Source organism: Rattus norvegicus, chromosome 8 (assembly GCF_036323735.1).
Source record: "Rattus norvegicus strain BN/NHsdMcwi chromosome 8, GRCr8, whole genome shotgun sequence".
Classification (NCBI taxonomy): Eukaryota; Metazoa; Chordata; class Mammalia; order Rodentia; family Muridae; genus Rattus; species Rattus norvegicus.
In genome coordinates, this window is record NC_086026.1 from 64,641,068 (window position 1) to 64,666,536 (window position 25,469).

The window sequence follows — 25,469 nt, forward strand, 5'->3', positions numbered from 1 at the left end:
GGACGGTCTGGCAGTTTCTTGCAAAGGAAAGCCATGGAGTCTTGCACCCATACCCCTTAGTATATGCTCAAGTGATCTGAAGACTATGTCCGCATTAAAACCCACATACAGGCACTTAATGCAGCCTTGTTCATAGTTGCCCCAACCAGAAGAAACCAACATACCTTTCAGACCCTCCATATAAAGCAATATTGAGGGGCTGGGGATTTAGCTCAGTGGTAGAGCGCTTACCTAGGAAGCGCAAGGCCCTGGGTTCGGTCCCCAGCTCCGAAAAAAAGAACCAAAAAAAAAAATAAATAAATAAAGCAATACTGACCAGCAGTCAAGAGAAATAAGCTATCAATCCACAAAATGGTATAAAGGGACCTCCATTAATACACAAAGAAGCCAGTTTAAGAAGACTACACACTGTTTGGTTATACCTTCTTAACATTCTGGGACAGGCAAGGGTATGGCAGCGGAGAGAAATTCAGGGGCTGTAGCATGTTTGGGGTGATGGGGGGAGGGGATGTGGGAATGTGCGGGGATTTTTAGAGCTAACAGTTTCACTTCTGTGTGATGCCGTGGTGTTGTTATACACATGCCTTTGCAGCTCTGTCTAGACCCATAGAACCGAACAGCCCGAAGAGTGAATCCTAATGTAAGCTTTATTTAGTTCATGATAACATACTAATACCGATTTGCCAATTCTAACAAATGCAACATGCTGATATCGGGGAACTGTAGCAGCAAAGGGAGGAACATGATTTCTAGACAACTGTGGTGGTTTGAGTATGCTTGGCTCAGGGACTGGCACTATTAGGAGGTGCGACCTTGCTGGAGGAAGTGTGTTGCTGTGAGGGTGGGCAATGGGACCCTTCTCCTAAGCACATGGGAGCCAGTATTCTCCTAGCAGCCTTCAGACGAAGGTGTAGAACTCTCAGCTCCTCCTGCACCGTGCCTGCCTGGACGCTGCCATGCTTCCTGCCTCGATGATGATGGACTGAACCTCTGAACCTGTGAGCCAGCCCCAATTAAATGTGTCCTTTATAAGAGTTGCCTTGGTGTGGTGTCTGTTCACAGCAGTAAAAACCTCACAAACACAACTCTTCAATAATTCCAAATCTTTTATATAAAAAAATAAACCCCATTAATTTTTAAGATATATGTTACCAAATTGATCAAGGGAATGCATATTCAGTCATGTTTCTTCTAGGCACAAAGATGACCTTGGGCATTTGTCACTGGTGTCTCCTCCACCCAGCTGTCCCCAGCGTCACACAGGCTTGTTGGGAACTGTCCTCCCTGTCTGATGGGTTAGTGCAGAACACTGCCCCCCATGCCAAGTGCACTTGCACCATCCCAGGGCCTCACCTTGCTTTGACTTTGGGGAGCAGCTGAATTAAATCTGGTAGGCAGAGATGTATGTGCCTGGGAGGGGTTGCTGCTTAGGTCTGCTGATTGTGACCCTGGCCCCAAGAAGTGTACGGTTGATCGAGACTAGATGGTGCCCTAGATGGTGCATGAATAAAACCCACTGTGGCACGAAGCAGAAAAGTGATTCATAGCCTGCAAGATGGGTGGAGTGAGAAGGGAATCTCAGCTTTTCCTCCTGTCCCCAGGTGGGAGCCATGGGACTGGGTTAGAGAGGGTGGCATTCCGAGCTCCTTTTCTGCATCTCGACATTACTGAAATGATCAGGGTCTTGCATCTGACGTATAAACTCAGTACGACAAGTGTTTACTTTTCCTTGACAAGCTGCTATTGCATTGACCGTGTACCTTATTTTGACGGCTTCTCGGAGGCAAGGAAATATGGTGTTTAACAGTAACAACTCCTCTTGTCTCATGGCTGTCACACACCAGGATTAAGGGACATGGAATGAGAGACGGGGGGTGGGGGTTGTAAGTTGTCATTTACTTGTCACAAAACAGCTCTGACTAGCGTCTCTCAGCTTCTTAACTGCCTGCTCTGAAGCTATCTCTATCCCTGTTTCTTAGGAAGTCTGTTGTTATTAACCCTGGTGAGTGAGTTGCCCAGGTTAAGTCCAAAGGCAGCCCCAGGGATGGACTTGGGTTGGTGGCATCTGGAAAAAGGACAGGGTTTTCGAAGAAGAAACAACCAGAGCTTGTGGATGGGGCTCCAGGAAGCCACGCAGGAGAAGACTGGAGTAAACTGAGGCCTGTGAGAACTTCTGACATTAGAGAGCCTTCCTGAGGGTTTTAAGAAGTCAGTGAAAGGGATCATTAGGTCATCGTCTCTCACAGTGTGTTTCTCAAGGGAATTCATCTCCTGGCTCCCTTGTCAGAACTGCCAGCACAGCCCAGGGACCTGTGTGGTCCACAGAGCTCAGCATCCAGTGAGCCACCCTCTCTCCCATCATTTATCTTCCCCTGCCTAAGGCGCTCCATTCTGATGAGACGGAAAACCTGAACGCAGGGGTTACCTTGGAGTGCTCTGAGCTTGGCCATATTCTGTACCCCCTGCTGATGCCTGTTGTCTGGGGAGCCCTGACCAACAATATAGCTATCCTCAACCTGGATACCATGACTTGGTTCTCTCTGGTTCCCTCCTTCTGGGAAGAGATGATCTTTCAGAGGACTTGAGATCCAGCATCCCATGAGATCTATGGCGAGCATCACCAGGTTACTGCTGGGTTCCGAGTTCAAAGTGCGCCTGGCTCTTCAAAGGGAGATGCTGTTCTGTGGCACTTCCGTAAGTCCTGATGCAGACTGAGCCCGGCCTGGTGCCGAGGAGCACCATGCAACTGGTGTGCGAATGAGATAGCAGCAAAGTTTGGCCCTTGTTATCATGGCACAAGAATCTGTGGTTTTGCGAGGAGCCCGGCTTCTCTGGGAGTGCACTGACCAGCCCTACAATAGGGGAGGGGTGGAATCTGGAAAGCTGTGATGCCACCATCTAGGAATTCCTAGCAATATTTTGACAATTTTTGGAGCAATGGCTTACATATTGGTGGGCAATTACTGAAAGAGAATAGCTCTTCCTAAATGTTTTTCCCGTTTAGTCTGAAATCTTTTGGATTAGACTTCCCGCCCTATCAGTTTTAGGTTCCCCTGTATGTGGCAGGGAAGGACACTAGCGAGGTCTATGGATTGGCTGTGGGTTTTGTTTTATTTAGTCTGAGAGGCATTTGTGGAAGAACATAGACCCCTCAGCAGATTGGCTGTTGTTGAGGCCATGCATGGAGACACTTGAGAGGGTGGTTCCTAAGCCAACTGAGGATTCTTTCGTTGTAGGGACATCTGTGGCCACTTTGGATTTTTATCATCTTCTTCTCTTCTTACTGTCCCTCCAGGTGCTCCATGGGGAAGGGGTCTCATTTTTGGACCTCCTAAGTCGACAGCCATCTTTAACAGCTCCCACTTGTTTAAGGGGTCTCCCCTCCAAGGGGAACTTTCTTACTTTGCTGTGGAATGTGAATGATTACAGCCTTTTAGAAAGCAATTTTGTTTAACTATTAAAGTTTTAAATATATACTCTTTACCCCTGAAGTAACCACTGATGGGAATCCATCCCACGGAAGCAAAGAGAATCAGCACATAATAAACCATAGCCAAACAAGTTGCACAGTGGCTCCCCACAGAAATAAAAAAAAAAAAAAGCTAAGTCTGAGCGGGGAAACTTAATCGATTGGTGGGCATCCACATCACGATGCAGTCATTCATGAAAATAATAAGTAAGCATCTTGCAGCGTGACTTGGGAGAGGGAGTTTCTACAAGCTATAACCAAGTACAGGTGAATTATATGTTATTTTGAAATACACGATGAAATATTTCTCTGTAGTTTTCTGAACACAGAGGAAAAGAATGATGTGCAATTTGTTAACGTTGGTAGTTACTTGCATATGTGCATATATGTGTCAGTGCAAAGCAAGATTACAGTAGGTAAGAGAGGAACACCAGACACCAGTACAACATGAGATGGTGATAGTTGATTCATGTAGGGTTTTCTTAGATGTATGTACATTTATGAATTAAGAAATTGGAAATTAGCTAATTTCTGGGAAAGATGCGTAGGGATTAAAAGTGGATTAATTTTATTCTGTTAAAAGAACCCACCAAAATCAGTCTGTGTATAAGTTTAACATCTGAGTTCCTAACGTACTTCTCTGACCGCCATGGAGAGCAAGACACTGTTCGTGCACTGCTTGTGCATGGCTGGTGTTTCTACTGAGATTTGCTTGGTCAGGGGTTGGGGAGGGTTGTAGGGGACAGGGCATACTTTACTACTCTGCTCATTATGAGCAACTCCCCAGCCGGGGCGATTCGAGTTCCCCGCTGTCCCTGCAGAATTCTGGAAAGAAAATGACTTCCACTTGGAACCGGTAGAAGCTTGCTGACGGCTTCCTTTTCTGCTTAGGCTGTCCAGGGTATCCTCTGTTCCAGCAAGTCACACAGGACTCTCAATTTAGGGAATTTATGGAAACTGAAAGTTGGGACGAGGGGGGTACTATTGAGGGGGAAGGAAGGGATTTTGATTATGGTCCACCTAAGTTTCATCTCTGAACACTCGACTCATTCTGGACTATGGGATTTGGTGTTGTGTGACCTACACTTGATGATCGGTAGTGACAGACAGAAGGCATCACATCAGTAAACAAACGAGAGACAGCAGGGTCCGCAGTATACCCTGCGCGCCTGAAAGGAGAGCCGTTACGGGTCTGGTCTTGCTGAGCAAATCTGTAGCTAAAAAACTTTGCAGTGGACTGGAGAGTGGGGGAGGAGGCCTGGGCAAGTGATTGATTTTCTTCATTTTAGCTCCTTGCTAATGGAGCAAGAATTAACAGGTCAAAGCGACAACAAGGTTGACCTTATGCTGCTGACCATAAAACCTCCTCATCCAGTAGGGGGTAGGATGCGATAGCTGCCTTCTCCTTCGAGCATAGCAGCATGTCTACCAAGGGTACTAGAGTGTACAGTTTCTCCCTGCGGCCAGATTCTACAGCAGGCTTTGCGCTATCAAAACTGTATCTTCCGTGCATGCGATTCTATATCCAGATAAAGGAGATACAGACTCTGTATGGTGGGGGTTTTTGTTTGTTTGTTTTTGTTGTTGACAACATGGTCTTGTACTTTTTTTTTTACCCAGCCGTTCACCAATTAGCCAGTCTTGTTTGAAGTTCCAGGTGTGGCATATCCTTGTTACCTAGGCAACAGCCCTTCCTTTCTTGTTAAGAGAACCAAGATGATTGAATGAAGCAACATGCTCACCCCAAACGGATGAACCACTGCTGATCTAGGCTCTCCTTGAACTCCCTACCTGTTCATCTAGTCTTCTTTGTAGCTGTGAGACCCAGTTCTAAGAAGACACCAGAAGATTAGGGACAAGTTTAGGGAGACACGGGTACTGCAGCTCCTCCTCATGTGGAGACGGCCTTCAACTCTTTGTATTTTGGAGCTGATATGAAAATGTTCAAGCTGGGGCTGCGTTAGATGCTCCTCAGCCACAGGCAGGGAGCCTGACTGATGCGTTATGTGCAGGGGAAGGAATGTGTGGATGGCAAGAGTGTACTTCTTGGTAGGCTGAAAACTAGTGAGGCACTGGTGGAGAGACTGTAGACGATATAAGTAAGTAGAAAAGTATCCCATGCTCCTAGATTAAAAGATCCTATTTTAATCCGCACTGTTCAAACCACAGGTATAAATTCAACACAGGCACCAACACGCTTCCTGGTCATTTTTCATAGAACTAGAAAAAAAAAACTAAAGTGCTTATGGAACCCCCAATAGTCAAAGAAATATTAAGAGGGAAAAGTTTGGAGGCATCCTATTTTCTGATTATTACGTTGCAAATCTACAGTAGTCAAACTAGTATGGTACTCACATAAATATAGACTCAGAAATCGGTGGTTCAGAATGAAGAGCCCAGACACCAACCGTGCATCTAGGGCTGGAGATGGCGGAGTGGGCAGTGCGCTACTCATGATGCCTGCAAGCCTGAGGAACCAAGCTGGGACCCCTAGCACTCATTTTAACTCAAGTCAAGGCTAGTAATCCTAGCACTGGGAGGTGGGAACAGGAGGGTCCTGAGGTCAGTGGCCAGACAGTCTAGCTGGATGGTGAATTCGCAGAGAATTCCGGGTTTAGTGAGCGGTCCTATCTCTAAGGTGGAGCCAGGCTCTTTGGTACAAGCCTTTAATCCTAGCACTAGGGAAGCAGAGGCGGGTGTACCTCTGTGAGTTTGAGGCCAGCCTGGTCTACAGAGTGAGTTCTAGGACAGTGAGGGCTCCACAGAAACCCAATCTTGAAAAGAAAATCCAAAAACTAAAAACCCAAACCAATCACACCCCCCCAAAAACCAACCCAATTAAAATGGGTAAAGGAGGGTGCTGGAGAGATGGCTTAATAGTTAAGGGTGATTGTTGCTTTTCCTGGGTTCTATTCCCAGCACTGATATGGAGGCTCACAGCTATCTGTAACTCCAGTTCCAGGGGACCCAATGACTCCTTTTGATCTCTTTTGGTACCAGGCATGTAGATAGTACACAGACATACATGTAGGCAGGATATTCATACACTAAAATAAAAATTTTAAACTAGAACCATAATAAAATGTGCATAGGTATGGAAAAGACACTGCTCCAAGATGAGGCATAGAAGGGCATAGGTATGTAAAAAGGTGTTCAGTGTAGCCAGCCATCATTAACATGCTTAAAAACCACGAGCCGTCTCCACACAGCCGTTAACAAGACCCCATTAGAAGTCACAAGCTATGTAGAAGAGAGAACCCTGGACACTGAGGTGATATACATGAATGCAACCAATTTGACAAACAGCGTAAAGGTTCCAAAATTTAAAAATTAAGCAATCCTACTTTTGAATGTAGGCCCAACAGAAATCAAGTCAGTATGTCAGGGTGAGGTCTGCTCACACGCATGATTCAAAATGGCCACAGGAACATAGACTCAACAGAGGTCTTTGGGTTAGTCAGTTTTCTTTTACAATAAAAGCACCTGCTGTCATCAACGGTCAAAGAGAAAGGGGTTAATTTGGCTCATGGTTTTGGGATTATCAGCTCCTGGTCATGCAGCCCCATCAGTGTTAGGCCTCTGCTACAGGTACCAGATGGTACAACCGCTTATTTCACAGCCAGTAAGTTCAAGGAAAAAAGAAGGGGCCAAGCTCCCACAACCCCCTTTGAGCGTCTTCTCCCCAGTGACCTAACAGCCCTTCCCTCCTAAAGGCTGTTTGATAAGGCAGTAGTGACATCCTGGTGAGCAAGCCTTTAACATGGGGGGCCTTTAGAGGTCACTTAAGAGCCAAACTATAGGGGCTGGAGAGTTGGTTCAGTGTTTGAGAACACTTATTGCTCTAGTAGAGGGCCAAGGGTTCCAATCCCAGCATCCACACAGTGGCTCAAGGCCATCTATAACTCCAGTTCCAGGGTATCCATCACCCTTTCCTGATCACCACAGGTACCAGGTGGATGCATTTGTGGTGCACATACATATATGCAGGCAAACACACACACACACACACACACCACACACACATATGGTCCAAATTATAGCATCTTCCACTGACAGATAATTTGATAAAGAAAATATCTCTCTCACATACACAGCAATATTACTTAATCATAAAAAGAAAGAAATCTGCTACCTCAATAATGAATCCTGAAAACATTGTGTGGAGTGAAATAAACCAGACATAGGAATCCAATACTAAATAATGTCACTTATATCGGAATCAAAATAGAAAGTTGAGCTCATAGTAACCAACGCCTGAATAGTGGCTACCAGGAGCTGAGAGATGTGAGGGGGAAAGCGAGAGGTTGGTCAAGCTGCAAAATCCCTTAGCTGTAGGATCATGAATATTATAGGCCTAATATACAGTATGATAACCAATAATGAGGGTATGTTGTTTACTTGAAATGTACTGAGATCACAAGTCCCCTCATTACCACCAAAAAATAATAGTCAAGATAATAATGCAGGTACTTATTCCATGGGACAGACAATAATTAGCTTGGCTGTGACACTCATTTCATGCTGTATGTATAAATCATCATGTTTTACTCTGGGGTTTGAGATGGGGTCTCACTGAATTGGCCAAAGCTTGCCTTGAACACCAAGGCTCAGGTGATCCTCCCGCCTCATCCCCTTATTGAGTACCTGAGACTACAGCCACAATCCCCATCTCGAAACCTTTTGTTCTGTACCCTAAATATGTCATCCTCCCAAAATGCAGGTCCTCAGTGGCACTGCCATATCATCTTCCCACAGGAAAGACGCAGACAGCTTCCGCCACCCTTGCTGCTTGCGGACAGCATTCCTGGCCCCTCCCTGTTTGAACAGCCCGGCCAGAGCACGTTCAGCTGATAATTCCACCAAGGAGCTTGGCAGATAGATAGGTTCACCTGCCAAAGATAGAGCTGTGTGCTTTACCTCCACCCGTCGTCCCTAGTAGATCAGGGTCTGTGTTAGCAGATCTGTTTCCAACAGCCATCCAAACTTTCAGACCCCCACCTTCACAGTGCCAAAATTAGAGAGTTCATCAGTGAACCCAGGAGTCTGGGCTCTGAAAGCTCCCAAGTGAATGTGGTGCAGGAGTAGTTTTGAGAACCACTCTAGAGCGTCAGAGACCCACGGGACACATGATAGACTTCTCATCTTCCTCCTGTGAGTTCCAATTGACATTATTCACAGAGTAGTCTATGAATTTATATTTCCCAACGGGTCAGAGTGGAACTAGACACAGAAACCAATGAAATAGGTATGAACACAGCCAGGAGCTGGCTGTCACTTGACGTAAAGATGGGAATGAGCCTAGGGACTTCTGGGGACAGGAGAACTAAATTAAGTGCCCCCCCATTTGGTAGGTAAGAAGCTAGTTGGTCTTAGAAGCCCCTTTAAGCCCCAAATCCCAAGGACGGCAGATTTGCCACAATAATCACACACGGTATCAGTAAATAACACACGGTCAACAGGTACAGAGCCAAGAACTTGACTGCAACCTAAGAGGCAGCTTCCACCCATCGAGTCAGACACCTCGAGTCTCTTCTCTCTCCTGCTTTCACCAGGTTTGCACTTGAGATGTTCATTTATAGAGTGCCAGACTACACCTGCTTCGTGCTAGGCTTGTGCTCTGGGGGTGGTTTTGTTTGGAAAATATTATTTTTAAATAACAGCCAGGCTAAGTGTTCCCGTCATCTGAAAGCATTCTGTCCTCTAAAATGCGCTGCTTGGGAAGGACCAGAAGTTCCAGCCGCAGTGGCAGTGGCTAGTTATTGTCCATCGAGTGTGATTCCACCCTCTTCCTGGCCTGTGTTAAGAGGCAGGCATCCCTTAAAGCTGCATCCCCATCTGGTCTCCAAGAACCTGCTACCACCTGTCAGGGACTCTGCTTCTCACCCAGCCCCTGTGTCCCAAGTGGCTGGCTCCACGAGGCTTCTAAGTACAGCAAACACCTTATCAATCATTCTGAAAGATGGTGAGAGGCAAAGGTATTGTTCTGAAATCTAATAAAAAGCAATTTATTTCCTTCTCTATGGAAAGGATCTTAGTCTGGTTAAACCATCGATAGGGGAAAACTGCATTCATGGAAGCTGATTGATAAACAATATCAAAATCAAACTCACCGTTTTGAAATCAATGAATGTCAGAATGGATGGATCTAGTAAATAATCAATGGCTGTTAATATCATGAAAAGAGAGGCAATAAAGTAATATCTGTCTCCTATTAGAGGTTATGACTCTATCCATATAGTTTTGTAAAAAAAAGAGCTTGAATGTAATTAAAGTCTGTAGAGTAATTAAAGGTTACAGCAAGTACATGACACAGAGGAACATGATGAATCCGTATATCTATTGAAGGGATACAGTAACCACAATCCAAGATTATATGACAAATGACCAGTTTTATCAATATTGTGCACAAGAAAAAGAAGATGGCAGAGGAGCCTAAAGATGAAGTGAGACAGGAATGGGTCTGGTCTGGTTCCCATTCTAGGTTTTGTTTTGTTTTGATTTGATTTGTTTCTATTAGTATGATAAAAACAAAGGGCAACTTGGGAAAGAAAGAGTTTACTTTACCTCATTCATTACACTTCATCCGCAAGGGAAGCCGGGCAGGAGCACAAGGCAGGACTTGAAGGTGGGGGCTAAAGCAGAGACCATGGAGGAATGCCGTTTCCTGGCTTGTTTGCCATAGCTTGATCAGTTTGCTTTCTTATATAATAATCCAGGTCCACCTGCCCAGGGTAGCAACACCCACAGTAGGCTGCCCCACCCCTGACATTGATCGCCAATCAAGAAGATGTCCCACAGACTTGCTATAGACCAATCTGATTGAAGCATTCTTTCAATCAAGGTCCTCTTTTCCCAGATGATCACAACTTGTATCAAGCTGACAAACAAAGAAACCAAGCCCAACCAGCACAGCTCCTTGTTGAAGAAGCCTTCAAGACAGTATAGGGCTGGCAAGGGAATGTTTAATGTTATTAAACATTGATAGTACCTTTTGGGGTATGCTTTTTTAAAACAAAGGAGTTTGGGTAGTGAGCCTTAGCCATTAGTAATAGCTGAACTGAAAAATGAGTGGTGAGGAGAGACTAACCTGAGAGGGAAGAAAGAGAGCAGCACAGGAGGAGAAGGCAGGAGGAAGGAGAAGAGAGGGAGAAGGAAGGAGGAGGGAGAAGGAAGGAAGGAGAAGTAACATTAGAAATGTTGAAAAAGCCAAAGGGAATTATATTATTTTATGGATACTTAAAATCACACACACAGAGAGGGAGAGGGAGGGAGGGAGGGAGGAAGGGAGAGAGAGAGAGAGAGAGAGAGAGAGAGAGAGAGAGAGAGAGAGAGAGAGAGAAACCGACAGAGAAACAGAGAGAGACAGAGAGAAAGACAGAGAGACAAGAGAGAAAGACAGAAAGAGATTACATCAATTATGGTAACAAAATTTCTTCCCCAAAAGAAATCCCGAGACTATTTAACAAGCACTCTAGTGACAAGCATGGAAAGCCCTCCTTTGAGCTTTTTGCTCAGGGGAATCCTAGAGATTCCTAAGACAATATAGTCTGTTGCTGTGGCCCCTCTTTCAGATCCTCATACTGAAGACACCACACATTTTAGACACCGGACTTAGAAGAATCAATCTGGGTCTGACCGTGAGGCCTCGTCCCTGTGGACTAGCTCTTACAGGTTCAGAAGGAGCTGAGCAAGCTGCCAATGGAGAAAAGTAATTAATAATAGTCAGACCTAACTGTAACACCAGTGAACCACAATATTCAGAAAGGCAAGATATTCTGAAAGGCGCAGTGGTGGCACTCACAACACAGAGGTGCATGAGAGTCAGCTAAATTGGACTTAGGGCCTGATCAACACGAGGGCATTCATGTCAGGGAGTGTAAATTCAGCCAACTACCTGGGGCCGGTAAAGCCATATAACCTAGAGAGACCCTGCTCCTAGCAGCCTCCTAAACCACTGTCATCTCTGACTGCAATCTAAACCTTCCCCTTACACTCACAGACAACAGAGCCCCACCCTTCTTTTTGTAGCAGGCAGAGGCAATTACAGAGAGCCACAACCGGTCAGAATGCAGAGAGCAACTGCCTGTGGAACTGATCACAGCCCCACACCTAAGACTCAGGGGAGATCGTGGAAGAGGGGTGGAAAGAGCAAAAGAACCAGGTAACCAAGATGGTTGCTGTGAGAGTCTCTTAAAAAAGTGAGAAGACATGAAGAAGACTGAAGAGAGGGGTAGAGGAATAGAATTGTGCTATTTTGAGGGAGAATGACTTCCCTCCATAGGCTCATATGTCTGAATACTTGGTCCCCACTGGATGAACCTGTTTAGGAAGGATGAGGAGGCGTGGCCTTGCTGGAGGAGGTCGTCACTGGAGGCAGGCTTTGAGGTTTCTAAAGCCCACGCCATTTCTAGTTTTTCTCTTCTCTGTCTCCTGCTTGTGGACCAGACATAAGCTCTCAGCTACTGCTCCAGCACCAGGTCTGCCTACCATGCTACTACACTCCCTACCAGGATGATCATGGACTCTAACTCTGCAATGACAGCCCACCAACGAACTCTTAAAATGTCAGTTGCCGGGCTGGAGAGATGGCTCAGAGGTTAAGAGCACTGACTGCTCTTCCAGAGGTCCTGAGTTCAAATCCCAGCAACCACATGGTGGCTCACAACCATCTGTAATGGGATCTGATGCCCTCTTCTGGTGTGTCTGAGGATAGCCACAGGGTACTCATATATAATAAATAAATCTTTCTTTAAAAAAATGTAAGTTGCCTTTGTCATGGTGTCTTATCACAGCAAAAGAAAAGTAAGATAATGATCAAACTACATTGTATGAACGTCTCTAAGAAGAAAAATATTGTATACTAGTAAATAAAAGAACTTTTTGTTTTTTAGCACTAAATATGTTAATATTTTTCAGTTCAATAAGATGATATCTAGGATCTATTATAATTTATTTCAAAATAATCATGAGGGTCAGGGAATGGACGAGTGTATGGAAGAAAAAGATTCTTGTTAATCGTTAAGTGGCGAGGAGCTAGCTGTCTGGCACTCAGTTCCCTACAGTGTGATATATGTTTGAATTTTTTCTTCCGAAAAGTGAAATTAAAATTCTTTATAATTTCAATTTCTTCCTTTTGTCTCTTTCATATTTGCTGTAGTATGTTGTTCTAGGGGCGTGTGTTTCTTATTTCGAATTAGAGAGTCACCCTTTATTCTTCTTTAGTTCGTATGTAGAAAGCTTGGGGTCTTGAATACTCTAAGTTGCCCGCCCAGCCAGGCTGGGAGGTGTGTGAACAAGGACTCCCAACAGGATCCTCACAGGACTGTTACCCTGGATAGTGTTGCAGGGGCTCACCTGGGAGTTTACCAAGACCCCATCTTGGAAAGAAGTGTTGCTCACCGTGCTCCCGGCCATGGGGTTCTCCTCTCAGTCCTCCCAGTACCAGGAAGACATTGTGAGCGTGTTTATGAAGAGAAGGGGAAGTTGAAATTGATTAAATGTGCATGGTGTGGTAGTGAATTTTACAATATCTACTGTATAATTAATATATAACCCCCAAAATACTGTTAAGGGGTGTCTTCTGTTTATCATTTAGACTTCTCTGCTAAGTTCCACTAGGTGAAGTAAAACCCTTACCTTAGAGAGGTATGTCCACAAGACATCTTCCAAACTCCTCTAGTCCAAACTGGCTCTGAACCCTTTGTTCCCCCTAACCCCTGGTGTTGAATGACTGCTGTACTGGGCTCTGCATGGTTTTCTCATCGCCTTTCCGATCACGCTAAGTCCAGCCTTTCCCAGGGCTCCTTCCACATCATGAGTGTGAGCTCCTCGCTGATCATCAGTTCCTGGTGTTTCCCATCCTGAGAGTCATTTCCCTTCTGTGTGATGTACCCGATGTCTCCCTTTGTCTCTCTAGCTGAGACTCCTCTCTGAGCAGAGTTTCAGGTCAGGAGAATGAGGTTTTTATCCTGTGAGGAATTCTTGTAGGAACAGCAGTTCGTAGCACAGTGCAACTTGCCAAAGGATGAAGCTTGTAGTAACCTCCATAGTAGCTTCTCTGAAAACATCCAGAAGCAGGGTTTCTGTCTGCCTGTGTCCTCTCTGAGAACTGTCCCTGTCACATTGGATAGAAGAAAAGCTTACACTGTTCATCTAAGCTGATTTTGGGGAGAAAGGGTTTAAATTTAGGTCTCCAAATAATTTTTGGAATGTGATCAGGTTCAACCGACTGTACCACCTTAACTTATAAAAGTTTCTGGTCACGATTATAAAAGCCAGCACTTACATAATTTACTTCTGTTCCGAGCATCTCCTGTGTCTCCATCAGGAAGTTCTGATGTTACTCTTGTTTGTAGATGGGGAGACACAGCAGTCTGGGTAAGTGGGAGAGAGGTTATGACCTCAGTAGACTGGCCATGGGGCCAGTTCCCCTAAGCTGCTGTCTGCTGGCTCTCTCATTGAAGACTCAACTGAGATGAGAAAAGAGACAGAATTACAACTCATGCTGAGATCTGGGGGCCACAGCTTAGTGGGAATAACATGGGTACGTGAGGAAGTCTGGAGGCTGGAGGAAGAAGCATGACCCCTTCACTACTACTCCATGGCATCCTGGAAACCTCCGTTCAGCCGCGTCATCGAGAACAGCGCTATATGGAGACGGTGCTAAGCGCTCCATTTTTAGATGAGATTAGGAGGAATTCGGTTTGGCATCTGAAGGTAATAAATCCCCATTTATCATTTCAGGACTCTGTTTTCATGAATCTTGTAAAAGCCCCACTTGGAAATGCTAAGATCCGACTTAAGGACAGCTGAGCCCCACTAGACATCAGGAAAAGCCGTGACCTTGGTTATCTTTCGTCATGGCCAGTCCACAGTAAGTACCATCATCCCTGCTCGCCAGAGCTGGAACGTTGCCGTGAGTCTCACAAGATGAAGGTCTGCTACTTCAGGCACCTGAGGCAAACCTCAGAATAAAACTAGGAAAGTAAAGTGGGAATTATGAGGAAGTGTAGAAATCACCAAAAAGTCTCTAAAAGCAGGCTTTACGACCAGAAAAAGGCCTCTTAAACAGGAGTTGCTTTCAGACCCTATAACCCGAGCTGACCCGATCTTGTCAAGTGTCAGTGAGGTAAGTAGTCAGGCAGCAGTTTACTTCCTGTTTGGCAACTCACTGGTAAATTATACCGAGGTAAAAACAACACTCCTCCTTCTGTTACACTACGCTATCCCAGCCTCTGAGGCTGTGTGTCTGGTTCCTCAGTCCTTAGAAGCACGATGGCTCATGGCCATGTCCTCTATGCTGCTGCAGTGCTCTGTGACAACCCTTCTCAACACAGCACCACACAAGCTCACATGGCTGGGCGATCATCTGGATGGATCTGCCGATCCCGCTTGGGATCAGCCTTCACTACGGGGCTTTGTTATAGAGCCAGCCGATCTAGGGAGAATAGACTCTAGTCAGTGGGTCTCTATCCATCCAGTCAGTTAGGCTGGTCACGCTCTACTTTTGATATTGGTGGAATAAGAGCCAGACAAAAAGTACAAATGCCTCGTCACACTTCTGCTGGTATCATACCTACTGTCATCCCGTTGACCAAAGCAAGTCATGAGGCTGAACAGGGACGCAAGGGCTGGAAAAAGATCTGTCTCTTTCTCCGTCTTTCCCTCTTTGTCTTGCTCTTTCTTCTGTCTCTGTCTTTCTCTCTCTCTCTCTCTCTCTCTCTCTCTCTCCCTCTCACACACACACACACACACACAGAGGCACATGCACACTTCCTTTTGATGGAAGAAGCTGCAATACCATGTGACAAACTGGCTAACAAGGGTGGTGTTTACTCCTTCAAGGAAGGCTGCATGAAGCCACTGATGCACGCTCCTCTGTAGCGTTCTTCACATACAACACCAAAGTGTGCACTCAGTAATGAGGCTGGGAGCTCTAAGAGTTTCATTGCCACCAAAGGAAGCCTTAGCCTCTGCTGAGATGACCAAGTGGCCAGAGATGGAGCTGAGCTACTGTGAAAAGCAGACTAGAGCGAGGAGATGTGAGGAAGGCAGAGGTAACCTGCCTCACACTCTTTAGCCTTCCCTGTTAGCCTCAGAAACGCAGCTCCGGCCTTCTTAGAGCATCTCTCTGATTAGAAAGTTCCGTTTGTTCAATTCGAGGGAAAAAATTCTGTTTCCTCGAAAAGTTCCTAAGAGAACAAACCCAGCCCAGCATGTACGTTTTAGGAAACATCTGGGGTAACCGGGATTCCCCCCCCAGAAACACCCACTCCTTTATATCAATGGTTGAGAGGCACAGAAACCGCGCATCCGATGACTGTTCTGTCTGAAGCTCTTGAGTCATCCTGTAAATGTCACACTGTGATGAGCAGTATTATCTACGCTTGGCAGGGAGGGAGAACCAAAGGCCTAGGGGAGCCTATGAAAGCAAATCTGGGTACCGGGAACTCCCTGGTAAACGTGGGTGGTCCAGGTAGCCCGCCTGTCACCCTTGAACAATCCAAGCAAAGGGCTCAGCCCTATGGACTCCAGCAACTGAGACTGTCTGCCACTTGTTGGCTTTTAGAGGGTTAGAAACACTTGGAATGTAGAGTGTTCCCACAGCGCCCAAGTGGGACTTGCCGTCAGAAGCCCCATGCTTCTTAGATCCATAGCAGACCACAGAGTGGGAAGAAACAGCCCTTGGAGAGCCTATCTCAATTAGAGGAACTGAGGCCTGGGAAAGCACCACAGAACGTGGTACCAAAGCCTAAGAGTCTGCAGCAGGCTGGCTGTCTTGGTATTGGTATCGTCAGTGGCCTCTCATCCCCATGCCCAGACCCTCCGCATCCCCCAGAGGTTAGGCTTCTACTCTCCCTTTCACACATAGTGTGGCCAAAGACACAAGGCTCAGCCTCTCAGATTCTGCAGGATGAGACAGGGCCGAGAATGTGTAGGAGGGGCTAATGATCCTGTCCTAGGAAGAGATGGCCAAGCCAATATTTCCCATCAGGAGGTGTTTGGTAGCGTGGTACACGGTCTTTAACCATCTTAAATGATGTTTATGTCTCCATCCCTATCAGATACCAGTGATATTAAAAATGTCTCCACAAATTGACAAAATGAATGGGTTGGGAGGTGACCCTGCCCTTGGCTGAGGCATACTGCGTGCTGGTGAAGCTGTGGGTTAGTTTCAGTGCTCAGGATAAGCCTGCCTAAGACAGAGACTGACCCAGACTCCTGTTTGCTCAGGTGACCCCCAATTTCCTACTCCCTAGTCTTGAGAATGGAGATATGGTGGGAGCTGTTAGAATGGGAAAGGAGCAGCACCTTAGCTGTCCTTGACTCTCCTCCTCATCACCCCAAGGCCTCCAAGCCTCCACAGAGGCTCTTGGCCACCTGGAGTATGTATCCAGTCAGGAACAACAGCACCCCTTATTACTGTGACACTGATACGGAACCGTTGCAAAGAACCACACACAGCCATTCTTAGTTCATTGCTGCTGTGGGAAGAGCGGTGTTGCAGACGCTGTGCTATCTTCTGGTTAGCAGAGGGTCCTTACCTCCCTTCATGGAGGACTTCTCCCCACAAAACTCACATGTTCAGGTTTGTCCATTTGCCCTAACCAGTGAGGAGAAGGGGACTGACCAGGCCTTTAAGCCAGTTCCTGACTGGGGAGGAACAGCAGTCTTGTGTTTCCCTTGACCTACACCATAACACAGCTTCCTGGGCCTCCCTACCCTTCCACTGTCAGAGGGAAGAGGGTATAGTTCTCAGAGGCTAACTCCTCCCTGCCACTTCTCCTTACCACCCAGACCTGCCATTGAAGGAGGGATTTCTGAAGTTGAGATTATCTCGCAACAAGTAGACGAAGAAACCAAGAACATTGCTCCGGTGCAGCTGGTGAACTTTGCCTACCGGGACCTGCCCTTGGCTGCTGTAGACCTCTCCACCGGGGGCTCACAGCTCCTGTCGAATTTGGACGAAGAGTACCAAAGAGAAGGGTAGGTTCTGGCATGGCCTCTTGCGTAACTCCCTGTGTTTCCATGGGTACCTCCCAAGAGGCAGCAGCAGAGGTAAGAGATGCTGAGCAGAAGAGGCCAGCAGGGGACATTAGGTCACTCGAACTTCTTCAACTCAGACATGACTTCCTCGGAGAAAGACTTTGGGTACAGAAAATGCCCACTGCTGCTGGACAACCTCTTAGGTCTTTTGTGATGTTTGCTTAGAACTTAGGTAATATGATTTGTCTTCGGACTGAAGTGATTCTTAATAGTTTTTCCAACTCACACTGTTTACCTCACAGGGGTTAGGAATGTGCCAAGGTCACAGAGCCCGTAGGGGATGAACCTGGACTGCACTTTGCTCTGTACGCAATGACACTGAGTGCCCAGGAAGTGGGCAGAGTCCCCTAGGCGCTTTGCAGACACTGCCTCTCTCCCTGTCCAGTGAGAGACTCAGGGATGCTCTTACTTTAACTCCTCCTTTATGCTTGTCAATCAGTCAGATCGGTGGGTTTGTTTCCCATTTGACTTCTCACTAACCTGGTCTCTCTTACAAATACACTCTCCAAAGCGATGGTGCCACCTAGATAGAGGCAAGGAAGCTAAGGGTTCTCTGTTCTGGTTTTCAGAGGTAGGGGGTTAGGATGTGGAAGGCCACAGAAGGGCAGACGCACATCCATGGATCACACAGTAGCTTAGACTCTCACCTAAGCTTCCCCAGTTCTGCCCTGTGGCTTTTAGACACAGAATTGTAAACACCTGCCAGCACCTAAGAGCCAGTTCTGGGCAACGCTCCCAGGTGCCTGTAACCATTTTAGAACACACTGGCTGCTTTAAATGCAAAACAGAAGGTTTGCCATGTATTTTAGAAGCAAAGGAAAAGCCATAGCTAAGCTAAATTTGCAGAGCTTGGATTCCCTGTGTCTGCTTCCTGAAGGGGGCACCCCCTTCCTAAGATAAATTATCAAACAACTGGGAAAAGGTACACCTGCTTCTGTAGAAATGACACCCCGGTGGCTTTCTCTGAAAATAAAAATTTTCCAAGTATTGTGAACACATCTAGCAGGACCCCAGGAGAAAATGAGAGGCAAATCAATAGGAAAAAAATCTCTGAAGGGATCGGAGAGATTCCTTGGTCAGTAAAAATGCATGTTCTGCATGAGGACATGGGCTTCAATCTTCAGCACTAGGTCCTACATAGCTGTATGTGCCTGCAATCCCAGGGCGTAGAGAAAAGAAGGTCCTATCCAGGGAGAGCTTACTGACCAGAGAGCTTGGCCAAAATGGTGATCTTCTGATCCAGTGAGACAGCCTGTCTTAGTAAGGCAGCAATCCACAGAACATGCCTGCTGTCCTGCTCTGGCCTCCACAAGTACACACAGGCACACACACCCTCACACTCACATGCATACATCACACAAGCCACACAGGAAGGCAAGCAGGCAGGCAGGCAGGCAGGCAGGCTGGACATTTCTGAGGAATTGACTGAGTATTGACTGAGCGATCAAGATCAGGCCACAGGCCTGCTTTTCCCTAGTCCCGTGTGGCTTAAAGACTGAGCTAAGGGGATTGGGGATTTATCTCAGTGGTAGAGCGCTTGCCTAGCAAGCACAAGGCCCTGGGTTCGGTCCCCAGCTCCGAAAAAAAAGAAAAGGAAAAAAAAAAAAAAAAGACTGAGCTAAGTCCTGAAGGGCCCAGAACCAGGTCCAGCTGTGTGCATATATGACTTATGCAGCAGTGCCCATCAGTGCTCAAAAGGACCACAAAGCTAAGCCCATTTACTCTGCCGCTGCCCTCCCTGAAGTTCAGCTCAGTGAACTCCAGTCCACCAGTCAGCAGGTCTTTCCCTGAGCACCCGGAGAGTCGCTGTGCGATTGCCTTCTAGTGGTCAAACGCAGTAGTGCAACCTCCGTTAATAGAAACATGCGCTGGCCCTTCTGGCTCGGGCTGATCTTCATCAAGCCCAGTTCACAGTTACATAGCGAGGAAAGAGACAGGAAAACCTTTAAGATCTCTGGTTCAGACCCCGCACTTGCTGCTGTTACCGCACAGTGATTTTGCCGCTCTGTGGGTGAGTCTCCATGCAGGTGTACCACACCACAGGGCGTGCCTCATTCCTGCCCTAATCCCACTCCCCAGGTTGCCAGAGACCTGGCTCAACCATTGGATGAGTCTCTGCCTGGTCTCTCTGCACAAGGCAGAGAGGTCTTTGACTGGGTTTGCCTCTCCACGTGTGTTCCCCATGCTGATGATAGAAAACCTAGAGGAAGGGTTTGTCGAAAGCCCTCGCTGGGGACCTCTGTGGCAGCCAGACTGTATTCTAGAGCAAGGGAGAGCCAGGCTTGTAACAGAAGCCCAGGTGAAACAGACCAAGCAAAAGTGTGCTACAGTGGAGCCAGGCTGTTCTTGGTTCTTAGTTTATTTCTCACGGTTTTCAACCTGGCCCTGTCTGAAGCAACACGATCTCAGTGTGAAGTTCAGTTTACCGAGGTCAGGGTTACTCTTTGTCAGTGAGAGAAGCACTACAGCTCAGGGTAGGTCTTTTCTGTAGGAAACCAAGGGACCTTAGGGACCCTAATGTGTAGCTGCCCAGTGACTTATCAGCCCTGCAGTCAGGTCCCCGAGTGTGCTAACAGTGGATGTTTAGTTCCCCAGACTCTGAGATTGGAGGGGCTGGAGCAGACCATAGACAGTGAATGTGCTAAGAATTCTAAAGCACTGTGAGGAGTTTTCCTCAAGGTCACAAGGTAAGAGCACTGTCCTCAGAGTTCATGCACAATATAGCATGGCCCAGAACCTTCCTTCCTTTTAACCAGAAAAGCATTCCATTATTCTATTGACACATTGGGTCATAGACCCTGCCTTTGTGTCTCTGAGGTGTATAGCCATAAGTGAACTTCTTGTACCATGCCGTCCAGGTCCTCAGAACACCGAATGCAGAATTACCATTTTCACAGTGGCTGAGCCACTTTACACTCCCAGCAGCAATGCATGCATGTTCCATGGCCCCGTATCTGCACCAACGATCGCTATTCACCGTTTTTTGAGCTGTAGCCATCCTAAGGGTGAGAGTGGTGTGGTCTGAGAGTTTGTAAGTGTGGGATCCTGTGAGGTAAGATGGCCTACCCTCCAAATTCAGACTGAGCCGCAGGCTCACCTTGGCTGAGAAGTCCGTGGTTCAAGTTCTCATTAACCTAACAAATACTGAGAAATACCTGGAATCACCCTCATGGACACAGCCAGAGGTGTTCTCTACTATAGGACATCCTAGCCATCTCTAAGACCAATCAAGGAGGCAGTCAGGATCAACCGTCACCTGGCCTTTGTCCTAAGACACTTGCCTGCCATGGTCTAAACTGGAGAGCTCTCCGTTGCCTAAGGATTCACCTCTACTGCAGGCAGCCTGGGGTTTAAAGAGGAAAACGGATGCCTGTGCAGACCAGCACTGCCTCAGACTCCACCGAGCCTCATCTTGATTTGTCAGTCCTCTCTGGCTGGCTGTCAGTCCTCTCTGGCTGTCAGTCCTCTCTGGCTGTTCCTTTTCAGTCCTTTCCTGCCCTCAGCAATGACCCTCTCTCTTGCAGTCCCATCAAAGTAGGACGCACTGCGTCCCCAGACTCTTCCTTCCAGGCCTGGACTCATCAGATGCTATCACTTCCTTCTTACCATCAGCTACAGCCTCCCATGTCAGCAGTGTCCACCCTTCTCTATCCTAACCCCCACTCTACATCCCTGGCTCCCGTCCTCGGCCGTCCTCGGCCGTCCCCGGCCCCCATCCCTCTTCCCTTCTGAAGCGGCAGGTCAGTCATGCCTGCTGCACTCCTCAGTCTTCTTCAGCCTCTGCAGCCTCTGCAGCGCCACACCACTGTTTTCAAGGCATGGTGCCTGATCTTGATTCGCTTTGGTATGAAATCACCTAAGAGACCCATCTCTGGGAGTGTCTATGAGGATGTTAGGAGAAGTTTAACTGAAGAGGTAATATCCACCCTGAATGTAAGTGGCACTGCCCCTCATGGGCCAGAGTCCTAAACTGAATACGAAGGGGGAAGGGAGAAGCCAGGGAGCACCCAGTTCCTCTCTGCCCCACCCTCCCACCACCATGGCTTCTTCACCGTGACATTCTACACATTCCCATTTGACTCCTGAGCCACAGTAAACCTTCTTCTCTTGCACTTTGTCAAATGTTTGCTCTCGATGACAGAAATAAGTAACGAATGAACGTAGACATCCATGTCCCCTCACCACTGCAAGTCTTCGGTCATTGCCTCTGTCTTGACATGATATCTCCATGGCTGCCATCAAAAAGATCTTCTAAGTCTTCTAAGGAACATCTGCTTTTTCCTTAATAATTGGAGTTTACACACACACACACACACACACACACACACACACACACACACAGAGCCACTGTCACTACCCTTTTTCTATGTAAGTTTTCAACAAGCAGTGATCAAAGCCACGTGTCTATCCCAAATCTCCCTTTCAAACTCTCAAGGTCTTTCTGGGTCTTCACAGGGATCCTCAACCCTTTTGACTAATGTCAATGGAATGATCTAGTCTTCTTGTCATGAGTTAGCTGCATATTTGAAAGGAGAAATGTTCTCATCTCTACCCGGATAATTCTCTTTTATAGCCTTTTTGGTGATGGTGTTCAAATCCAGACAGAAGAGCCACAACTTACCCATTATGGCAGTCTCAAATACAGCATCCCCCACCCCAAGGAACTCTTTCCTCAAAGTAGAAATGGCCCAAACCAGTGGGGCATAGAAGTTGCTTGGACTTGATCCTTACCAAAATAAGCCATGTCCTAAGCTCACTTCCAGGGGCCCTAAGCCCCGTTTCCACCTCAACAAGAACCAATGCTGACGTCTGTCAATCACTCAGTCACCATGCAGTTGCTGACCTTGTTCTCCCGCGCCCTGCCTTGCTCTCACCCTCACTCCGGTGCCCACAAATGTCCTGCTACTGCGAAAGGTGTCCCGGGCAGGAAGGCCATCCTAGGGGCACAGGGAAGCTGGAACTCACACGGTATGTCCGATTAGGTGAGGGTGGAGCGTTCCCTTCTCCCTTGACTCCCAACTCTGGATCATTGCTGGCTGTGCACCTCCTACACCTTCTGTTCCAGTGCTGTCTGCTTCTCAGATTTACCTCTGCATCCAGGTCCACAACACGAACCAAGGAACTGCCCGGCACACCAGGGCAGCTTACCGTCTTCCTTTCCTTCCCCGTGTCTGCTCACCTTTCAACTAACTACAAGTCTCCTTCCTTCATCAGTGATGACACAAACCTCCATGTGAATCCACAGAGGTGAGCAGACAGTCTGGGGATGGGGAGAAGGCGAGCAGAGGTGTCAGCCCCAACTGCAAAACCCTGTGACAGCAAAATCCTGAGACTTGGTTTCTTCCCTCAAACCTTACCCTCTGATACCAAGTCCTGCACATTTCACTGTCCTCACCGTCCACTCCACGTTCTTCCTCCATGGACTGTCTACCAGCAGCTAGTTACTGTGGTCTAAGGATGACAGAAAATCTATTCAAACTCACTGGCCTCTGTAATATGGAATCCAGTGCTAAGGCAGCTCTGAGGCTGATCCAGAGAGCTCACCAGTGTCAGAGAGGGACAGATTCCCCCATCACTGCTGTCAACAGTACTGGCTTCATCCCAATGCCAAAAGTGTCTTCACAGTTGGCACAGGGACAGCCTGTGCTAGTCATGCCTTCTCAGTTATACCTAGCAAGTGAGAAAGGCTATCCATAATGGGCTTGGGAACAGCATTCATCCTTCCTAGAAGCTTCCAACAGTTCTTACCTAATGTCTAACGAGCTAGAATTGAGTCACAAGGCAAAGGATGTGGGACTGCCAATCCTAGGCTGGTTGGACCTATCCTTTGAATGCTACGCTGCTATGCAGATGTGGGACATTCATACACTGTACACCATGGCCTAAAGAGAGCCGGTTGGGGGCTTGGCTGGTAATGGTGCTTACTGCAGAGCGTGACAACCTGCACTTGATCCCCAGAACCCACATACTAGAAAGAAAGAACTAGGCCAGGCGCAAGTACACACTCTCACACACACACACACACACACACACACACACACACACACGGACACAGACAACGGACATGGATAGATTAGAAGGGAGAGCTAACTTTCATTTATAATTGGACTCACATACATGAGAAGCTTGGAAGAGAAGCACGGGTCTCACACAGGGTTAAAGGGAGATGAAGGCCAGCATCATATTTTTGCCAGAATTCCAGAGTCAGTGGAAGACAACGTGATGGGGCCCAGGGGTATTTTTTGAGATGTCACGTTAGAAAAAGCAGACAGACCCAAGATGGCAAACACCTCTAAATAAGGACTGAAATCATTTAGGATATGACAGCAAGCGCTAGCCGGGGGCAAACGGAAGGGAGGAGTAGGGGCCTATTAAGCCGCAGCCTAAAAATAGTCTCTGCAGAACACCCTGAGGAGTCAGTCACTCTCCAGAACTCTCCTGTCCCTCCACCCCCACACGTCCACAGCCACCTCCATCCATGTTGTCATTGATTGGGAAAACAATAAATTCACAGCCGTGGACAACCTCTGAGCTCCACTAACCCATATCTAACCCCAGCTCTGGGCCAGGAAGCTCCTCTAGCAAGGACCAGATCGACTGAGTGTGGGATAGAAGTCATGGGGACAAGATAAAGGACCGGCCTGAATGGCCGGGTGAGAGGGTGAAGGGATAGGATAGCACGGGGAAGCCAGTTCCTCCGGAGAGTGGTTATAAGCTACACGGAGTTGAGGAAGAACAAAGGAGCAGGAGTGGGAACAGCACCAGGCTCCTCATGGCCACAGGTCTGTGTACCTGTCTTAGTCAGGGTTTCTATTCCTGTGCAAACATCATGACCAGGAAGCAGGTTGGGGAGGAAAGGGTTTATTCAGCTTACACTTCCACATTGCTGTTCATCACCAAAGGAAGTCAGGACTGGAACTCAAGCAGGCCAGGAAGCAGGAGCTGATGCAGAGGCCACGGAGGGATGTGTGCTTACTGGATCTTTTCCCCTGGCTTGCTCAGCTTGCTTTCTTATAGAACCTAGGACTACCAGCCCAGGGATGGCACCACCCACAATGGGTCCTCCCACCCTCTATCAATAATTAAGAAAACGCCTTACAGCTGGATCTCATGGAGGCATTTCCTCAAGGGAGGCTCCTTTCTCTGTGATAACCCAGCTTGTGTCAAGCTGACACACAAATCCAATCAGTACAAACTCCAAGCATCCCTGGTGCCCCACTGCTCCCCCACAAAGCCAGCCTGAAAGAAAGAAGTCAGCTTTGCCTCAGAGCAGGCCACCTTTATGTAGCAAGAATCTGGACATGTTCAGGGCTAACGGGCATGTCCACCCTAGCCATGGCCAGGCAGCTGTGAACCCTGCCCTTCTCTGTAGCACGTGATTTACAGAAGGGTGGGAATACAGGCGAGAGGGAAGGAAGGAAAGAGAAAGGCTGAGGCTCACTATCCCACTTCCTTGATGCCAGTGAGATTTGCGGACAGTAAAATACTACCCTTCCTCTGGCACACCAGGCACCTCCCCCTTCACGGTTTGCCCTGAGCACCTCAGCTTTCACAAGGGTTCTCTAGGCTCCAACTATCAAATAGAGCTTTGGTTACAAAATTTAGATACAAAATTAATCACAAGCAATGCCATTTTCCTAGTCCCAGAGCCCCTCGTTTTTAATTGACTAAGCTATCAACCCTTATATGAAAATAGTCCTTACCTACTCACAGCATACATGGTGTACAGCCGTAGGGGACCACCAGATGGCGGCAGAGTGCCTCTGGTGGTCAAGGGTGGGACTGGGCACCTGAGCTCAGCCTATAGGGAGGAAGGTTCACACCCTCAGGTTGGGTGCAGGAAGCAAAGGGAGCAGCAGGTTTGTGGTGTCCAACAGGACAGCCCCGGTCACCTGTGGGAGCATCCAGGCTCCAGAATTTACAGCTTCTTCCCACTGTGTCAGGGAGCTGATCT

The 25,469-nt window shown here is 47.5% G+C and overlaps 1 protein-coding gene across 2 annotated transcripts in view; it reads left to right on the plus strand.

The window, feature by feature from the left end:
- The window catches only part of Tmem266 (transmembrane protein 266), a 113,572-nt gene that overhangs the window by 37,869 nt on the left and 50,234 nt on the right, over positions 1–25,469 (plus strand). The window contains exons 2-3 of one of the 2 annotated variants that reach the window (NM_001109294.1): positions 14,213–14,342; positions 17,267–17,455. In NM_001109294.1, coding sequence (NP_001102764.1) covers positions 14,329–14,342; positions 17,267–17,455 — 203 coding nt within the window. In that variant the 5' untranslated portion in view covers positions 14,213–14,328. Of the gene's footprint in view, positions 1–14,212; positions 14,343–17,266; positions 17,456–25,469 lie in introns of those variants that run through there. The other variant, XM_039081961.2, reaches the window with a different exon arrangement.